The sequence below is a fragment of the Varanus komodoensis genome, unplaced genomic scaffold, assembly GCF_004798865.1.
Source record: "Varanus komodoensis strain SLA01 unplaced genomic scaffold, ASM479886v1 scaffold17, whole genome shotgun sequence".
Lineage (NCBI taxonomy): Eukaryota > Metazoa > Chordata > Lepidosauria > Squamata > Varanidae > Varanus > Varanus komodoensis.
The window spans coordinates 79719-100700 of record NW_025335505.1 but is presented as its reverse complement, the minus strand read 5'-3'; the positions used below and the strand labels follow the sequence as shown (position 1 = coordinate 100700).

At 43.0% G+C, this 20982-nt stretch overlaps 1 protein-coding gene across 1 annotated transcript in view; it reads left to right on the top strand.

The window, feature by feature from the left end:
* Positions 1-20982, top strand: part of MYO10 (myosin X) — a 192869-nt gene that overhangs the window by 104533 nt on the left and 67354 nt on the right. The window contains exons 4-14 of the mRNA XM_044426266.1: positions 2652-2839; positions 11575-11709; positions 14246-14370; positions 15064-15077; positions 15177-15261; positions 16948-17051; positions 17749-17878; positions 18213-18331; positions 18902-19048; positions 19171-19271; positions 19764-19830. Coding sequence (XP_044282201.1) covers positions 2652-2839; positions 11575-11709; positions 14246-14370; positions 15064-15077; positions 15177-15261; positions 16948-17051; positions 17749-17878; positions 18213-18331; positions 18902-19048; positions 19171-19271; positions 19764-19830 — 1215 coding nt within the window. The remainder of the gene's footprint in view (positions 1-2651; positions 2840-11574; positions 11710-14245; positions 14371-15063; positions 15078-15176; positions 15262-16947; positions 17052-17748; positions 17879-18212; positions 18332-18901; positions 19049-19170; positions 19272-19763; positions 19831-20982) is intronic.

The window sequence follows — 20982 nt, the reverse complement described above, 5'->3', positions numbered from 1 at the left end:
CTTTTTTATGGCAATCAGGTGATACAGAACATGTGTCACTACTTGCAGTGCTTTGAGAAAATACTGCCTTTGAGTTTTACAAATTTTGCAGTGTTACATCTGGAATTGAAATGGATTTAATTGGTGTTCAACTTGATGTACACAAGTCATTCAACACTGTGAAGGTACTTTTTTGTGGCACAAAAGTTAAATAAACTTTTCACTCAAGTGAACTGGCACTTTGGGTCATATAAATACACACCCCTTTGCTATGACCTGCCTAAGTAAGCTCTGATGCAACTCATTGCCTCCAGAATTAACGTACTGGAAGTGGGTGAACGGAGTCCGTCTGTGAGTAATCCCAGTGCTTCATGATCTCAGATTAAATGCACCTGTTCCTGGAAGGCCCCAAAATAGGTTGGGCGGCTTACTGAAACCAACAGCATCATGAAGACAATGAGTTATCTAAACAACCCTGGGGAAAGTTATGCAGAAACATCAATCATTGTTGGTTGTGACAAAATATCCTAAGCTATACTATGAACAGGGCACCATTCAATCCATTATCATGAAACAGAATGAATAGGCAACAAGCACAACTCTGGCTAATGAAGGCCATCCATCAAAGCTCAGTGACTGGGCAAGGGGGGCATTAGCTGGAGAAGCAACCAAGAGGTTGCTTCCAGTGGTAACTGCAAAGGAGTGGGAGAGATCCAAAGCTGAGAAACAAGAAACTGTCCGTAGGGCAACTATCACCAGGATGCTCTGCAAAGCTTTATGCAGTTGAGAAGAAAGCCACTGCTGAAAGAATGGGCGTGTTTGGGGTTTGCCAAGAGGCATGTGGGAAATACAGCAAACATGGGGAAAGGCAAACATCTCACGAGGCAACAGATCTTCTTGGCCTTGCTGCAAAATGCTATGTACGGGGCAGAGCCATCAGTGCTGTCACTCTGGGAACACCTCCCCACATTGAAGCATCAGGTTGTGGGGGTGCATTTCCTTGGCAGGGGCTGGGAAACTGATCCAGGACTGAGGGCAAGATGGAGGGAGCCAAATACTGAGCAGTTGTAGAGGAAAAGCTGTTCCAGTCTGCAACGGACCTGGACCTGGGCCAGATCTGAGGTTTACTGTCCAGAAGGACAGTGACCCTGAACATACAGCCCAGAAACACTGGATTGATTTCAGAACAAGAACCGGAACGTATGATGGCCCAGTCAAAGCCCAGCCCTGAAGCCAATTGTGGCAAGACTTGAAAGCTGAGGTTCACCAATGGTTCCCATGCAACCTGGCAGAGCTGGAGCGATTTCCCAGGCAGGGAGGGCAAGCATTCCAGCATCCGGACACACAACGCTGAACGAGATTTGCCCCAAAAGCCTTGCAGCATAATTCCTTTGGAATGCCCTTCAGCCAAGTCTTGACTCGGGAGGTGAATAGTTTGCTTTTATTTACAGAACTTTTGTGCCACAGTAAAAAATATTTGGCACCTTCACAGTGTTTAGCATCTTCTGTGCATCAAGTGGTAACAAGCCCAATTAACCCATTTCAGTTCCAAGTTGCAGTACTGCAAAATGTAGAGAAGTTGAGGGGAGGGGGCTGAATGGTACTGTCTTACGTTGTGCTGTTTGTATCGAAAACAAGAGAACTTGTAGTGAAATAGTGTGGATTAATTGGCCAGTTCCAGGCATAGTCAAAATAATTCCTCCTCTCTAACCAAGATGCATTTGTTACATTCAAAGTTACAAGATTTGCTGCTTGTACACAAAACTAACATACACAGCACGTTCATCACAGTAAAATTTCTAAACCAGCAACGTGCAACTTAAGGCCAGCCATATGTTGGTGGATTGCAACTTCCACAATCCATAGCCAGACTACCTAGTGAAGGATGATGGGAATTGCAGATCAAGAGCTCAAGGCCCACATGCTCCCAACCCCTGCTGTAAACTCACAATAGGGTGCCCATATAGTAATGTGAACCTTTAAACATATAGCCTGCCTACATGCCCCTTGATAGGTTTCGTCTTTTCCTTGATTGGGCACAGGTTTTCTTTTGTTCTTGAGTTTAACAGTGATAAATGGACGAGAGCTGAGCAGGGCTGTCCAGGACAAGGCACGTGTTCATCGGGTTGCCATATATCAGAGATGATTTATGTAGTTAATATACTACTGCCATTTTGTATTATTATTAAATAAAGTGGAAGGTCCTGTAGCAATAAAGTGGAAGGTCCTGTAACAGTTATTCTCCCATAACATTTCTTTATGCCCTAAGTCATAAAGCACATTTGGTAGCCTTTGCCTGCATTCCAGTGCCCACCTAATCGAGGGGCAAGTCTGATTGTGCTCAATGAAACTTATTCTGAGTAAGAATGGGGTAATGAAATTTATTTATTTCTCCCATTGTGGAACAAGGTAGCAATGTGTGGTTTCCAGGTGGTCTCCCCTCCAAGTTTAGGCCAGCCCCAGACCTGCTTGTCCTTGACTTCATGTGACTTCAAGGATTACTAGAAAGATACTGTGGAAATAATTTCTTTTGGTTGGCCATTGGTTCCCAGCTGAATTTTCATTCTGGTTTTCCTTCAGGATTGGACAATTCAATGCTAAAACATGCTGCATCTTGTTGGGCTTGTGGTTACATTAGAAAGTTGCCCAAATGCTGTACTTTTTTTCCCCAGACATACATTGGTTCCATCGTTGCTGCAGTCAACCCCTACAAGACCATTCCAGGCCTCTATGACCGCACCGCAGTGGAGCAGTATAGCCGGCACCACCTGGGAGAAATCTCACCTCATATTTTTGCTGTTGCTAATGAGTGTTACCGCTGCCTATGGAAACGTCATGACAACCAGTGTGTTCTCATCAGGTACCCAAATGCTATTTTAATTATTCTTGCCTTGATGGTTGAATTTTAAGCGTGTATTCTAGGAGGGGAGCACACATCAGATGCTTCAAGTGAGGGAAGAAAGGAAAATTCCCTAATTCTTTCCCCATAAATAATGAGATTTGTGATTACATTGCTTGGCTGCATGATCCCAGTCTCATTTTGAATGACAAAGCTGTCTCGGCTAATATATATCCTGTGGTCATGGGGTGGTGGGGGGAGAGAGAGAGAGAGTCGGTCTACAAACATTATCTCTGGCCTGTTCTCTGGGAACGCTTCAGTTTCCCCACTGTGTTGAGCCTTGCTGTGCAGAGGATTAATTTGTTACCACCAAGCTTGAATAAGCACATCCATTAAAAAAAATCAAACCCTTAGGAAGCCTATAAATAACAACAGCAACCATTATGGAAACTCTTCCGTGTGCTGGTTGGTTTAATCTGCTTAATTGAACTCGTTTGTTTTCTCTGTTGTTTAACTTAACTGTGATCAAACTTAATGAGGTTAAAAAAGTTTCCACCTTCATATCTGGTATTCAGTGGTATTCTGAGTGCTACCCTTTCATTGATGGTTATTAATGCTTCTTGGCAGTGAAGCTGCACCACCGCTCTGAGAGGGCCTTTGAACATGTAAAAGATGAGGCTGGTATCTTTGCCATGCCTCTCCCCACTTTGGCTTTTCCACATTCTGTTGTATTACAGCCTCATACTGAAAAAGAGGCAAGTTGCAATGTTACCACTTCATGTACAGAAGACAGTCAGGACTGTGAAGGTGCAGAATATTTTTACTGTGGTGCTAAAGTTAAATAAGCAAAAGCAAATGGGCACTTTTGAATTGCACAAGTTTTCATGCGCATGAGACAAGACCTGGCAGAAGTGCCTCTGGCAGCAATTACAGAGACAAGTCTTCTCACATAAGTCTCTGTCGGCTTTGCACATCTAGATCCTCCAGTATTTGCTGTTCTTGCTGGCGAAAGTCTCCAGTTCTGTCAGGTTGGATGAGGACTGTTGGTGAAATGCAGCTTTCATTCTTGCCACTGATTCACAACCGGGTTGAGGTCTGGGCTTTGACTTGGATATCCAAGTTCTGTTTGAAACCACTCCAGTGTTCCCTGAGCTCTGTGTTTGGGGTCATGGTCCTGCTGGCAGGTAAACTTCAGCTCTGCCCAGCCCCAAGTCCCTTGCAGACTGAAGTAAGTTTTCCTCCACGATTGCCCTGTATTTCGTTCACTCCAACTTGCCTTCAGTCCGAACCAGTTTCCCAGTCACTGTTAAGGAAATGCACCCCGCGACATGATGGTGCCCTCAACATGCTTCTCCGTGAAGACGGTGTTCTCATAGCACTGAGCAGCTTTGGCTTTGTGCCACACAGAGTTTTGTAGCAAGGTCAAGAAGTTCAGGTTTGGGCTCAAGTCAGACTAGAGAACCTATTTGCACATGCTTGCTGTGTCTTACACATGACTTTTTAAAACTCCAAGTGGACTTGGATAAAGGTTTGTTTCAGCAATGACTGTCTTCCAAACACTCTTCCATAAAACTCCAAGTGGACTTGGATAAAGGTTTGTTTCAGCAATGACTTTCTTCCAAACACTCTTCCATAAAGCCCAACTTAGTGGAGAATCCAAGTGAGCTATCCCGTGGATGGTTTTTCCCATCTGAGTCGTGGAGCTCTCCAGCTCCTTCAGAGTTGCCACTGCCCCCTTGGTTGTTTCTCCGACTAATTTGTTTCCACCAATTTACTGAGCTTTGGTGGACAGTTACAGATTTGTGGGCTGGTCCCAACTCTTTCCCTACTCCATAGATCATGAAGAAAAGGTTTTTTATTTTAAAGCTGGCCAGCTAGTACTGACCTGGTTATACATTGTCATTAGCAAGAGGTATCCATCAAGTTAAAACCCTCTAATTTTGGAGTTAGTGCTTGTCCATACCAAGCATGGTTCCAAACTGAATTGTCCCCCAAACCAAGTAAGTTTCACCTCCAAAGAGATTAGTATTGTTTGAGGGCCAAACAGTGGCAATACCAGATGCTGCTTAATTGGTTTAACGTCAAACCATCACACACACCTCCTCATCTGGCCTTCCCTGTTACATAGTGTCTCCCACTGAAACAGATGTAGTCTGGTCTTAACAGTGGTTTGAGTTATCTTGAAGCTTGTTACCCTTGGCATTTCATCAACATTGCAAGCTTGCCTCTTCTTCCAGTTCAGATTCAGAGCCTGAAGTATCCACCTTGAAAAAGCAGCTCCAAGCTCTACTGGCAAAGTTGTGGTTGAGTATTTTCTTTCCATTGTGTAATAATGACTGTAACAGTTCTCCAACAAAAATATTTGAACTTACGTAGTGTCAAGTACCTTGTGTACACCAGGTGGTAAGAACAGCAATTAAATCAATTTCAATTCCAGGCTGTAGCACAACAAAATGTGGAAGTCAAAGGGGGCAAATCCTTCTGCAAAGATATACAGATATATAATTTCTATACTGCCCAACAGCCAAAGCTCCCTGGACAGATTACAGCTACACATAAAATACAAAATAAATTACAAACAGTAGTAAAAACATCATAAAAGATTACCATACAAAATCTTAAAACAAATGTAAAATAAATATTTAAAACATCTACAGAAGTTTTTACATATTAAATTGTAAGACCTAGTCAAGCAAGTGGCAGGACCTGATATTCCTGATGAGAAATATATTGCTGTTCTTATGCATTATTTTCCACTTATAATACTGATAATAAGATATGATGGTATATTATAGCCAGCAGTGTGCTAGTCCTGGAAGTCATTTGGCACCTGCCTGGAAGATTTGCACTTCAAGGGCTGCTTTGCATATATCCAAGTTCTTTTTTGGAAGACACTTCCAAGGAGGAATTAGAATTGATCTGTGCATTCCATGGAATCCCATCTTACAGCTTTGCCTTGAGAATGCAGGTCAGGGATTCCCTGCATGTTAAGAACAGAAAGTACATGAAGTAGAAGTCCAGCCGTGAACCCCTCCCACTCTTTTGAATTTCATTTGCTTGGTGGAGAAGCAGTATGCTTATGTGAACTCTGAGATATATGGTCTTAGGAAGAGCTGAACCCTGTGATTATACTGCATCTGTAGATTAGCTCTTAGCATGAACCCTGTACATTGATGGTCATTTTTGACTGTATACACATGTTTCTGTGGGAGTCCATGTTCTGTGAAGCCATGATTGGTTTGACATTTCCAAAGATCACATTCATTTCATAAAAGCTGTTAACGTGCCAGAGCTCTGAGGTTAGTTTTAGGTTCAACTTAATAATAGTACTCTCCATAATTTTAATAGGAGACCAGAGCTCCTCTCCTTGACCTTCTTCAAGCTGGATCTCCCTCAATAGGTTTGAACTACAAATCCTCAATCAAAGGGCACTAGATAGGGGGAGGCCAGAATACAAAAAGAGAAAATGTTCCCAGAATAGTCCTTAAAGCTGGAACAAGCTTGCTATGAATATCAACTTTGATCATTGGACTATTGCGTAATATTCTAACAATTAGTATCAGGTTCAGGGCTAGGTTTACCATTAGGCAGAGAGATTTGTGGTGCATTATTAATTTATTACTGTTGTATTCTTGCTAGCAGGGAGGGGGTCAGGCATTTGCGCAATTTTCCAAAACAATTTCACTAATACTGGGCATTCCACACTTTAATGTGTATATGGGTGGGATGCCACCTACTGCTTTGCCTCAGGCTGACCCTGATCTGCCCATTAAAGGGCTGTTCATTCATTGACTGACTGCTGGTTTGTGGTCGAAAGGTGTGACTGGATGCTCCTTCACCCTTGCATGGGTTGCTTTGCTTTGGGATGAGTAGCAAGAGTGAGAAGTGAGTGACTGAAGGAGAGAAAGAAGGCTCACAGAGGCATGGGGCCTGTTGATGTCCTCTGGCTCAAGAACCCTTAAAAACCTGGAGCACATATTGACTAGCTACATAAATAGCAAAGCAGTCGATGGTACAGCTTGCTGCTAAAAGTAGGTAGGGCAGGGAGGCCGGCCATACTCCACCCACTTCTCTGGTCAAGGCCGTTGCTGCCTCACTGCACCTTGTAGGCCGGGTGAAAGCACAGGGTGGTCTCCGCCGCAGCAGTCGCCATTCTTCTTGCTATTTCCCTGCTGCAAAGTAGCACTGAGAGGGTCATGATGAAAAGGCGATGTGGCACTCCAGAGAAGATGTGCTTTGCCTCTCCTCAGCTGTGGCTTCAGAGCTGCTTCCACCACTGGCGCGCAGAGATGTGGCTTGGCCTTCAAACCTGTAGTTCTCGTCCAAATAATGCAGCATCGGAGGCAGGGTGGGGACACCTGAGGCTTTGTCATAGCTTTCATAAGGGTTTGCTTTGTAATGTGACGGCTAACATACCAAAAGATCTATCATTTCAGTGGTGCTTCTCATTTTACATTTTATGTGACGTACAAGTCAAGTATAAATAGTGTGTGTCCCTTGCTAGTTGAGACTGGTCCATAAACACCCAAATTGCTGCTGTTCTGTTCTTGTTGGAATATGGAGAAGCAATTACTAGGAACGTTTTGGTCTCCTGCCTCTGGTATTTTGCCGAGGAGAAAGGCAGTTTAAATGCCCTTGTACTTTTCTCAGCTCCCATGTGTCAATATTAACAGGCACATCCAAGAACAAAACCTTATTTTCTTATTTTAGAAGAGGTTTAGGCATGCTTCAATCATGGGGCTTCCCTTTGGATGTTGCCAGTTGTTTTTGTACTTGGTGCTAGCATGCCAGGATACTCGTAGGCCTGTGCCAGTTCGTTATGATAACTGTTGTAATTTTATCTCTCTCTTTCACACACTCATATGCATCGATATGTGATGTGAAGCAGCCATCCAAAGAGGCAGTACTAAGAACGTTGTTTTTTGCATAATGAAACAAAAAGCGTTAATTGCAAGCAAGAGAATGGGCATAACCAGGAGTGGGAGGGGTCCTTGCCAAAAAGACACGGGTGCGGGACATGATCCTCGGGACTATCTAACACATGCAGTTTGTCATTAGAAAGACAGCAGGAAGCCTTTTCTGTGTTAAGCACGTTTTTTGGCAGCGGCTGTTGAAACTGCTGTGCAGTGTTACTAGCAACTTTTTAATGCCAGATCCAGTAGGAACTGTAAGTCTGTCATCTGTCGAGTGACAGTGATAAAGAGGATTGATTGTGCACTCTGTTTCTTCTGACCTCTAAACAAATATATCTCAATTTCTGTGTTGCCAGCCTGGGTGGCTTTTGTCCTCACCGTGGCTTGTTGGCACAGCTGGACAAGGTCTCAGGTGCCTCATGCAGGGGCCCCTTTTAAAAAACGGTTTTGGCACCTAGGAATGTGAAATGTTATTTCTGCGCTGCTTCTTTCTGGTGTTTGTTTTGTTTCCATTTTTGCTGTGGTTAAGTTCTGATGTTGTGCAACAGGCTGGGGCATTGAAAAAATTGGCAAGGTGCTGGAAATAGGCGAGAGGTGTGTGCATACACGTGTGCAACTAGCATATAATAAGAACATTATGCGGGGCAAATCGCAGATTTGATCAGTGCTGCTTGTCATTTCGAGGTTTGCAAGTACAAAATGGAAGTATGAAGAAAGGGGTGAGGAGATAATGAGAAAAAGAGGAATAGAATTTAGTGCTTGGTTTGCTTTGCTCTTCTATGCTCATTCATCCATTTGCTATTTATTTATTTATTTAAAATTTTTATAGACTGTTCTATAGCAAATGCTCTCAGAACTGTTTGCAGCATAAAACTCAGCAATAACAATAACATCCATAATAATCATAACAATTTCAAAGATGATAACCACAATGAACAGGGAAAACAAAATAATACACAGCGCAGAATACTGATCCACTGCAACCATTCACTCACAATCCGAATGAAAACCAATTTAAAATCAAACCATCTGTTCAACAGTTAAAATGATGGGAAAATAAAAAGGGGTTGACTTGGCACAGGAAAGTACGCAGTGTCGGCTCCAGGCACACCTCCCTGGGAATTTGGCTCCATACGTGAGGCACCATATTTAGGAGCTGATGCATGCAAATGTACCTCAGTGCTAACTCTGAAGAAGAAAAAGTGTCCCAGCCTGTTTTGGGAGAGGGCGATTTAGAGGAGAGAAGTGGCAGGGAGAAAACCTTTCCCCACCTGCTGCTTCCTAGCACCAAGTTTCCTTGGCCAAACAAGCTTCCCCCAAATCCCAGTCCTTGAAAGGTATTTTATTTGTCCTCCAATCGCAAGGGAAGGGGGAGGATTCGGAGCAGGGAAATGGGCAGGGGAGGTACTCAGTACCCCCTTCTTGGTTTTACATCCCAGTGTAGTTTGCTTCTCAAAAGAGAGAGAAGGAAGGAAGGAAGGAAGGAGGAAGACATTTATGTCTCAGATTTGCATCCGTTTTCTTCCATGAAGGCAGCATGCTGGGTGGTATCCCATTACTCTCCCATCCCTGTAGCTGTGTCATGTGCACACAAACCATGGCCCAGGTGTTGCGCAAGCATGCATGTGCAGCTGGATGTTATGCGTGCTGCAGAAGGGCAGATTGCAAAGTCACTTCCAACGTGTGATAACGAGGACAGTACGCTCCCTCTAGTGGATCGCCTGCTTCACAGCAATGATGTAGGCTTTTTGGGATTGAGTAAGGGATGTACAGGTGCTTTATAATCAATGGATTATTGATTTTTGAAGAGATAGTTTATCACCACTTGATGAAGTATTAGGACAAGAATGGCATATTAGTTTCAGTGCTAATCTGGACTGAGTTTGGAAGCTGGACAATATTAGTTGTAGCCAGCTTCCTTACTTTTGGTTCTGAGCAGGGGAAATGAATTGGTCCCTGTCCGTGTGTGCATGAGAGCGAGATTGTGTATGTGCTGCTAGTAAGCTGTGCCCTCCCAGATCCTGCGTTCTAATACCACCTGCCTGGCACCATTTGGAAAGCGGTGTATTCGGCCTTCCCCAACCATTTGTGGCACTTCTGTTGTAGAGTATACTCATAGCTTTCCTTGCTGATTGCTAGAATTACATTTCTGATTGCTGCTATTGAGTGTGGAGGCAACCTGGCCACCCCTGATGCTAGCTGCTATTAAAGCATGGATAAGGAACATGTGATGTGAACAAAAGAAACAGGGCTTTCTTTGCAGACAAGTTTGTGATGAATATAACATGAAGGAATGACTTGCTTGCAAGTGGAGTGATGATGCCTGGGGTGTGAAATTCATCAGATATTGGATCATTGCCTTAAAGTATCTTCTGAAAGTCTCTTGTTTGGTCTGAAGGAAAACATCAAGGAAGCTACATTTTGGGCAGGCGTCAAACTTTGCAGGGAGGGATATATCCTGGCATAGCAAGATAAACGGATGAATTTAGTGACCTCATCTCCCACTAGAGTCTTATATTTTACCTGTTTTGAAAGAAGTTGAGCCTGAAGATTGAACTGCAATGTCTTCAAAGTGTGTGGCTTTGTTGCGTTTCATGTGATTCAGAGCCAACAGTTCATGTTACCATTTGAGGGTTGCTTTGCAGATGGTGGGAGAAGGTTGAACTCTTCCCTGCTGTTGCTGCAACTCAGTGGGAAGGTGGTGGGACTAGAGCACATAGCAGCACCTCCAGGAAAAATAATGATCCCAGATTTCCCAGATAGCTTGTCCTTAACAAACCAAAAATAGGGTACATGAGGGCTAGGTTCAGACAATGCAACAAGCCATGGTGTGCATTTTTTTACCATTGCTGACCTGTCATTTTGTCTGAACCTGGTTGCAGTATTTCACCATGTAAATTTGGTCTTTAGAAATTACAATATGAAACAATGGTTTGTTCTATGGTTTCTCTGTACCACCATGGCTTGTTGCATTGTCTGAACTCAGGATCATGGTTTCCATGGTCCTGGTATACAGTTACCACAAAATCTTCTAGAAAGAGCAGCAACTGAAGGAGCCCACCCAGCCCTTATGTGCAGACCACTCGGGAAGAGGCAGACAATATAGTCAGGGAGTGATATACCTCGGGATTGTGTATCTGGTGCACTGGCTGATGGGATACGTGCCAAGAGTGAGAGGACTGAGCAGAGAGGATGGAAATGACCATGACATAGAAACCACTTGATTGTCTGTTAGGTAGATCATGGTAAAAAAAGAAATTAACAACCTTGGTAACCCACACAGGGTTCCGCATCCTGTTGTGTGATGCCAGCTTGTGATGAAAAACATAAATTCACAGCCTTGAAAATACACTGTAACAAAATCTTTCAGTTTTCTGTGGTTTTCAAATCTTATATCAGACAGGGAATGGAACATGTGACCCTCCAGATGTTTGTCCTCCAACTTTTAACATTGGCTAAACTGGCAGTTGTAGATAAAAACATCTGGAGTGTCACAAGTGGCACACATCTTTGTGGTATCAGTGTATTTCAGTTCTCAGAAGACTTATTTCTTATTCTTTTATTTTATACTCGGTATCAAATTATGATTTAACAATAGTTTTCTTTTATCATTCTCTTATTTAAAATATAGATACTGTTAAAGTTGCCAACAAATATAAAAGCATAGTATAAGAAAACAATAAAAAAGCATATTTTTAAAAACGCACAATTACCCTTGCATGCCAACAAAAATCTTTTTCCACTACGGAGTCATTCATTCACCAACCCCTAACAAGTCTTTAATTTGCTGAAAGGTATTTTGAGCAGATAACTCATTGGATCTGTTCTTCTTTTGCTTCCCAGTGGTGAAAGTGGTGCTGGTAAAACAGAAAGCACTAAGTTGATTCTCCAGTTTTTGTCTGCTGTGAGCCAACACTCGTTGGAACTCTCTCAGAAGGAGAAGACGTCCAGTGTTGAACAAGCAATTCTGGAAAGCAGGTACTGAGTCCATAGTCTCACACATGTTCCACAACACTTTCCAGATGGCAGGTTGAAAATAAGTAGGGAACATAGAAGGAAGATCATTCAGAGTAGCCCTTTGCCTGTTTAGCTACCAGGAAATAAAACTATTGCCGTACCAAGGGTAGCCAGAAACACATCTGTCACTTGAGATTTTCTAAATTAAAGCAGCCTTTTTCAACAAATGTCTAATTTGTTTCCATAATATATTCAGCATATGTGGTACAGACATCTGCATCTCTTTGATACATCAAATCTTGTAAAACTCCAGTGAAAATAAAGTAGAATTTTATGTAAGGTTTTGATCTTAAACATGCAAACTATGTAGCTAGAATTTGAACATCTAATCCTAAGGTGGCCTTCCTCATGCTTTGTTTTCAATTTGAACGGCTCCACGTTTTATTACCTCATTTATTTTTTATGTTATTTTATATGTAATATATTATCCTTCAGTTGTTTCCAGGAGCATACATTGTGCAGGCTTGTTATAGATCCTGTTAATTAGTTGCAGTCTATCTGAAAACAGTGGCATATTATCATAGAAGAATTCATCAGAACCAACACAAAGTCTGTTAGGACAGAGGGGGAAGTTACCTTGCCAGATTCCATTCTGTCACTTCTTCTGTGGCTCTAGAGGCCCTCCCAGAACGTCAGATGGAGCCCAGCCGTGAAAGTCATTTTTCCCCTGTGGCATGGAGGGCTGTTCTACCCTCTCAGATCAGCCCTGTGTCCTGACAGTGAAGCAGGTGTTTTAGGTATACTTTTCAGAGCTCCCCACGCTATTCCAAGAAGGAGTGGTTGTTTCATTCCGCTTTCCTCGGACATGGCCAAGAAGCACCTGGACTTCGTTCACCTTGCCTGGGGCAGGCTAGGCCACCTGCCACCAAATGTGGCAAGTTCTTCGTGCCCAGCCCAGCCCCCACCACAGGGCTGGGATAGGCCAAGGATTGGCACTGCGGTGCCCATGGGCAAAGCAGTGCCAGCAAGGACCCCGAAAGCACCCCATCTGCTCCTTCGCCTTGCCCCTTCCCTGCCCCCAGAAGCAAGCAGGGGAGGTAGGGGAATATGGCAGAAGCAGCCTGCAGGTGGTGGGGAAGCAGGAAGAAGTTGCAGAAGCATCTAGAGGGCATCTAGAAGTGCTGGAAGCCGCTAGGGCAAGTAGCAGAAGTGGCAGGTGCTGAGTGTTGGGGCAGAAGGAATCTGAGAGAGGGGGCAGAAGTCATGACAAGAAAGGAAAGGGAGCAAAATAGGGAGGGGGCAAGGAAATAGCATCCCAGCATGCAGGAGGGCAAGAATATAAATGCACAGCCCCAAGTGATTACAGAGCAAATGCACAAGATAAAAGACTTTGCTCTTCTTTTGCAGATGTTGTTCTAAGTCTGTAACTTATCCATTCTTATGCACTGCCTGGTACATGTCAAGCTAAATAAGTTGTCTGTATGAGCAAGTTTGCATCATAATTGTGGGTTTCATTGATGAATGAACACAGAAAGGAGAGAGGTTAAGAGTATGATGGAGATCACACAGATGCAACTGAATCTCTTTACAGTATCTTTGGACAATTTCATAATAACTGGTTCATAGCTCTTTGTTCTTTCCTAGTGTGTCTGCCAAGGGGACCTGAATGCTAGTGGTTAGCAGGGACAGACAGACAAATGCATGCTATAAGAAGAAAATTGTCAAGTGGGTGTAGGATCCATTTTTATTTTATTTCATGGAAGCCATTAAGCTAACTGCAGTGTGTTGCCTTAGTGCTGCAATGACAAACAGAACAACCAGGAATCACATTGTATAAATTGGCAATTGCCCTATTTATCTTGCTGGGTGACACACATGTATCTGGCAGACATATAATGGCCTTTGTCCATGAGAAGTAAAACTAGGACTTATCTCCAGCTGTAAGAAGCTTCAGTGTCCACAGAAACTATTTTTCAACACCCCCATATTCCCTGTTGCAAGACTGTTCTTGGACCATTCCATTTTGGACTGCAGCTGCAGGATTGCCTGGTTAAGTGCTCAAGTATACACAAACCTGCCTACACATCAAACAAAGCAAGCGGACTACATGCTGGGGGGAAATGTTCTACCTTAGCTGTCTCCCCAGTCTGTTATTTTCTCTGTGCTGCATGCTTGTTTTCTGGAGAGGACATTCAGAATTGTAATTCCTACCCCGACCTCATGGAATCATAGAATGAAGCTGTGCAGCAGGTCTTGTTCCCCAACTTGGTGGCCTTCAGATACTTTGGACTTCAGCCCCCATCAACTATTGCTAATAATAAGGAATTCTGGGAGTTGCATTCTAAAACATCTGAAGAACCCCAGCTTGTGGGAAGCTACTGTACAGTCTAGGAGCCAAGAACTGTTTGGGGTGTGGGTGGGGATGAGTTGGGGGTGATCTACACCAGATGGATTTGGTTGTTTGCTAAGTTCTAGTGAACAAGAACTTTGCTATAGATCTCATTGGTTAATGCTCTTGTCACTTTTTTATTTTTTATTTCATTTTATTGTTTTACAGCCCAATTATGGAAGCTTTTGGCAACGCAAAGACTGTTTACAACAACAACTCAAGTCGTTTTGGGAAGTTCATTCAGCTGAACTTCTGTCAGAAAGGCAACATTCAGGGAGGAAAAATTGTAGATTGTATCCTGTGTTTTCCGTGATTGCCCTATTATTACAGCATGACAACTACATATATTTTTATAGGGCGAACAAAGGAGACTTTTGCCTGTTTTTCCAAATATATTCCAAGGTTGTAGTTTAGAATGTCAGAGTCTCTGAAAACCGTTTAGTAGTGAACCACGTCTGTATCACAGATTATTGTGGAATGTGATGAAAGGGTAACAACATTTTATAGTGATTTTTAAAAAAACAAACTAGCTTTTGCTTCAACATCCAAATGTGTGTTAATCCTTGGGAACAGTTCTCTTAGTTCAGACACAAGAAGTGCAGTGAACTTGATGTGGTCAGATGGCCACCTTTGAGGGGATGATGTGATACTTGTTATTTAATTCATTGTATACTGCCCAAGAGTTGTGACTCTCAGGGAGGTTAACAAAAGTTCTAAAAAATTAAAAGAACTTGCCAAATTAACTTGCCCAAAAGTTTAACTGTCAAAATACTAGTGAATTTATAAGGTATGTGACAGTGTTTTTGACTGAATGAATGAATGAATGAATGAGAAATGGATCTTTCTCCGCTCCATATGTGGAAAAAATCAAGAATGTTCCTAAAGCAGACATGCCAGGAAATTGCTCATATACCAGCTAAGTTTTCACCCCAATGCTCAACTGAACTGTTCTGTTCCTTGACCCATTTATCTGCTATCTGCAAAAGATTTATTAGAGAAGGTAAGTTGATACTTCGTTTTCTTTCTTAGGCAAAGAACCATGCTTAAGATTTCAACTATACCTTGTTGGACAGGTCTCTAAATAAGTTTTCTCTCATAGAATCGAGTAGTAAGACAAAATCCAGGAGAGAGGAATTATCACATCTTCTATGCCCTGCTGGCAGGGATTGAGGGAGAAAAGAAAGGTAAGAGTCCCATTGGGCCTGGATAATTGTTTGCAGTGTCTCTTTACCAGAGCTTTTTCATTATTCTGCCACCATTTTTGTACCTACCAAAGTGCTATGTGGTGCTCACATTCTTGAGTTCTATCACACCAAAAGCATTCCATATCGTACTTTTTTCTCAGTCCCTGAAGTTAGTCTGCCCCAGCCAAATTAGCCCTTGTGTGTGTCAAGACCAGTTTGTGTGGATTGTACTTAATTGTCATGTCCCAAGTAAGGTCATTCCATTTGTTTTGATGACGTTAGTACCTCCCAGTGGCAATATATGAGGAATTCAGGCTGGGGACGGGAGAAAATCGGTTGGATTTGCTCAGCTCAGCTCCCTGGACCTTCTCTTTGCCCTGCTTCCATCCTGCACCAAGCATTCATGTGGGTGTGCAGCAGGAAGTGGTTCCAAGCTTCCATGCAAATGAGATTTGTATATGTTGCACAAAGAGTTACGTACTTCACGTACTTGGCACAAAGAAACCGCTGGCGTTCTCGAGCACCCTTGGCTTGACTCACTTCCTGGCCACGGTTGACCATGGGGAAGACCTCCGGTGAAAGAGCTGGATTCTGGCCTGCTCTTCATATCCCTGCCTCCCAGAACAAATACTAATTCAGATGAATCCCCTGGCTTCTATGAAGGCAATCACCCCAGCCACCGTGCTACCTATGATGCACAGCCACCTGCTTCCTGGCTGGTGTAGGCATTTTCTGCAAGCGTCATGATGACAACCCACCTGTGTGTCAGATCCTCATGACGACGACACACAAGGGGGCTGTTTGCATGGCACAACAGTGCACCATGGGTTATTTACCCCACTACAAGGTTAAAGTGGATGTGGCTGCCATTTTGGCTATGAAAGCCCTGCTTGGGGTTCTCCTGACATACAAACCTAATTAGTGTGGATTGTGCGAGGGTTATTTAACCCTTATATAATCCACGGTCTGTGTTTTAATCCACTTTTTAACCCTCACATAACCCATGCTTAGTGGGTTTACATGACATGAACACCTCCAAGGAGGGGTTGAATATGTGATAACATGTTAATAGTAATACAATGAATAATATGTTACTAACTCACAGTGAAGTGTTCCCTGTCATTCGAACCTGTTCAGAAGATCACTTTTTCTATTCCTGGAAATTTGCTAAATCTAAGCTAGAGAACTTTGAGCAGAGTAACATGAGATTTTATTATTTAGGAATGAGTATGGTACACATTTTCCATTCCTTTTCGGCTATTTCCATTGCCTGCTGAAATTACTTGTGTGTTGATTGATTGATTGATTGATTGATTGATTGATTGATTGAAATGATACATTCATATCCTAACATTTCCTTCGAGAAGGCCCAGGCAGAGTATGTGACCCTCCTTCTCTCCATTTTCTCCTCAAAACAATCTTTTGAGGTAGGTTGGGCTGAGAGTCTAACTGGCCCAAAGTCACCCAGTGAATTTGATGGCTGAGTGGGGACTTGAACCCAGATCTCCTTGAGCTCAGTCCAGCACTCAAACCACTACACCACACCAGCTCTTAAGGAATAGGTAAAGCCAGTATTGGCGATTACAGGAGTGTACTGCAATATTTTGTATTCCTTCTCCTTTAAGCAAATTAACTCTTCTATAGTTTAAATGCAATAGTGTGGTATAATTATGTTCCTGATTCCAGAAGCGTTTTACCTATCTGCACCAGAGAGCTATCACTACCTGAACCAGTCTGGATGTGTTGCGGACAGGACAATCAATGATAAAGAATCATTCAAAGAAGTCATTGTGAGTTGGGGAACCCTTGGCCCAGAGTCCTCATCAGTCCTGCAGGTTCCTAGCCCTGCCCTGTGGAGTCTTCCCCAAGAGGAAGAAGCATGTGGGGCCACTGTCCAAAGACACTCTGTGCATGTACATTGGGAATGCATGCTCCCTCCACCCAGGTTTTCCTCCAGCAACATTGGCTGCCGCTTCTGGAAGGCCCGTGCCTTGTCTGTGATGGCAGCAGTTTTGAGAGACAATTTACAATCATTGGAATAGCATAGTGGAATCTCTTTCTGAACTTAACTCTTCAGAAATTGCCGGTTTCAGTGGTGGGATCTGGAACAAGCCGCAGGCTGCTAAGGAGCATATTCCTCTGATTTCCTGCATCTGCAGGTAGCATGAAATTGAGAAACTTTGCAGATATTTCAGGACCTGATTTTAACACCTGATAATAAGAGCTCATTCTGCTCCAGCACGTTTCCCCTTTCCTCCCCCTGCACTTGTACTTATAATTGATTACTCAGTTGCAATTAATGTATTTTAATGTTGTTAGCCATTCAGAGATCCCTGTTGGGCTATTCAGTGGTGTATAAATTTGAAAACCACTAAATAAACACATACCTGAGGACAGGTGGGGAGGGTAGAGATGCTTGGGCGGAGGAAGAGAGCACACAGTGTTAGCTTCTCAACCCCTCAAGAATCGCCTTGTGTTTTCTTCTAGATGGCCATGGAAGTGATGAAGTTCACCACAGAGGAAGTGCAAGATGTTCTGCGGCTGCTGGCCGGCATTTTGCACCTAGGCAATATAGAATTCATTACTGCTGGCGGAGCACAGGTGTCCTTCAAAGCAGGTGAAAACGGTGGGGGTGCCTGGGTATAAGATGACTTGTTAGGAACATTCATATCCTGTCGTTTTGGTTACAATCTTAATGACAAGGCAGCTTACACAAAGCATCTCTTAAGTCCGGTTCTTACCATGGGTATCGGATGAATCAGAGAAGACACTTGGATACTTGTGGAGGGCTCCCAGTTAAAGGGAAACTGACACTGATAAGGTGACCTCTCACATTTTCATCTCCTCACAGGGAGGCGTCAGTTTCCCTGTCCCTCCCGAGAGATGCTGCCCTGTTTGTCAGACTCTCTTTTTGCTTGTTGATCCATCGCCTCTGTTTCTTCTCCTGCTAGCTCTGGGTAGATCCGCAGAGTTACTTGGGCTGGACTCAACGCAGCTGACCGAAGCACTGACGCAGAGGTCAATGATACTCAGGGGAGAAGAAATCTTAACACCTCTCAGTGTGCAGCAGGTAACATCAATGTGCAGCAGGCGCTTTCATGCTGTTCAGGCGTGCCTGGCTTCCCTTTGCTGGGCCCTTGTAGTCCCCAGCGGGGATGCATACCTGGGTGGCCCAGCAGGACCTCTCAGTTGGATGGACTGAGGTGCGGATGTAATGCAGGGATGGGGAATCTTCAGCCGACTGCCCTAATGCACCCCATGGAGGCCTCCCATCTTGCATGCAGAGGCTCTGGCTATGTCCACCACCCACCAACCTCATTTTCTGCAAGTAATGGGACAGTTAACTGCATATAGAGTATATCTGTTAACATGAATGGAAGTTAAGATAGTCACCACTAATTTCTGTCCCATTCCTTTCAGTGTCTGCTCTGCCTGGGACTAACCCTGCATGTTACCCATACATCCTTTTATTCAGCAGAGGTTGGAAGGAAGATTGGGTCTACATACAGTATGAGGAAGGCAACGGGGTGTGTGTCTGTGTATCAGTTCCAGTGTGCTCGCCATGACTCTGTGCCCTGTACTTAGGTTAAAAACTGTTTCTGGATGAAAAATTGATTTGTTCTGTATTCTCTCTTGCTAGGCAATAGATAGCAGAGATTCGGTAGCTATGGCACTTTATTCCCAATGCTTTGCCTGGATTATTAAAAGAATCAACAGCAGGATAAAAGGCAAGGACAACTTCAAGTCCATTGGAATTTTAGACATCTTTGGATTTGAAAATTTTGAGGTATGTTCCAAAAATAGACTCAATGTTTTTACCTTTTGACATTGCTCCTGCATAATTAAGTTGACTAGGATTGCCCATTTCTGAGAGCATTACTTTTGTTATTTATACATCTGTTTTTCCAGGTTAATCGTTTTGAGCAGTTCAGTATTAACTATGCAAATGAAAAGCTTCAGGAGTATTTCAACAAGCACATTTTTTCATTAGAGCAATTGGAATATAGCAGGTAAGAATTGCAAGGAGCTCTTTTCTCCTGCTGTAGACGTTAAAAACTGGGCTTTGTTTTTAATTTTGATGCTCAGCATTATCCTATCACCATTGTAAAACAGGCTGTATAACTTGGGGAGGGCCACAGTCCGTTTTCACCACTGGGACCCCCCGCTCCGGCACAGACCAGCTGGGTGAGGGGGAATAAACAATAAAATGCCACTTGTCACTGCTCTGTCGCTCCCAAAGAGTCAACACCAGTTTGCAAACAAGCTAATGTTGACTGTGGGTGGTCCCCATAGCAGCTCTGGGTGCCATCTTGTTTGAGAGGAAAAATAATTTTGGGAGGGCTGTTCCCCTGAATTTCACACCAAGGCACTGGGGGGCTGTGGGTTCCACATGTTGCCCCGCCCCCCCGGTTTTAAACAAACAATTCTTTTCCGCTTTTTTATAAAAACAATGTTTGCTTTGGGTAATCGTAATAAAATGTGTCTCTCTTGGGTTTTGTTAGAGAAGGACTTCTATGGGAAGACATTGACTGGACAGATAATGGAGAATGTTTGGATCTAATTGAGAAGGTAAATATATTTCGTATTGTGCATTGTCTATTATACGCATTTGCATTTTATTGCTAATAGATTTAGGATCTCTTGGCTGAGAAGCCACCTATACATTTAAGATATAAATGATCATAATATTGGAATGCAAAGGAAAATGATAGCTGTTTTTACCTTTTTATTTATTATTATTTTAAAAATGATATACTGTTCACTCAGCCCTCTGAACAGTTTGCTCTCTGAACAGTATGCATTCAATAAAATACAAGAACACTATGCAATGTATTAAAACCTGAATAACAGTCAATAAAACATTCCAAGTAAATAAGTAAAAGTTTGCAACATAATTAAGCTAATTAATAAATACAAAAATTCTAGTAGAAAGCAAGGATAAAACAAAAAACCAAAGGGAAGAAGTAGAAGAAAGACCTGGTTCTGGGTGTTAATAAAGTGCCATCTAAACATTAAAATGCTGAGCAAATAGAAAAGTTTTTGCCTTCCGCAAGAACATATGCCATGTTGGCACTAGGCATACATCTCTGGGGAGTGAATACCATAAATGTTTTGCATGGCACAGGATTTGCAAAGACAAAACTATAGCCATTGGCAAAGTAATATGCCTGTCTTTTAATAAAATAATTCTTCATTTCAGAATGCAGCATTGTGGTAAGCTTCATATGCCTATGCTGTTTTAATAGATAATGTTTCTTTATCACTGCTGAGTCACTCTTCTCGCTAGTCATTTTTAAAATATTTTGTTTTATTTTATTTTTAGACCATCCCTTACCATAGTCTCGGGACAGTTTAACAGTAAGATAAAACACAGCACCCTAATGAATTTCTAATAATAAAACCCATATTATAGCATGGAAATACCCAAAATGTAATAACAGGGCAGCATTCACCACCTGGATGAAGGGTTTTCTTGTTCACATGGTGTAATCCAGGGCTGAGCAAGTGGATATCTGCTCAGGCAGCAAAGCTTCCTTCTTCCATCAGCCCACGGCACCCTTCCATAATCTGTTCCGGATGAACCTCAGTCCTTCAGATCAGCTTTGGAGGATGCATGGGAGGCTGCAGGAGAGGGGTGGGGGAGGGAGAAAGGAGAGTGCAGGCAGAAATGTGAAGACTTGTGGGGAAAGATTGGGCAAAATCCAGAAAAACTGGGGAAGA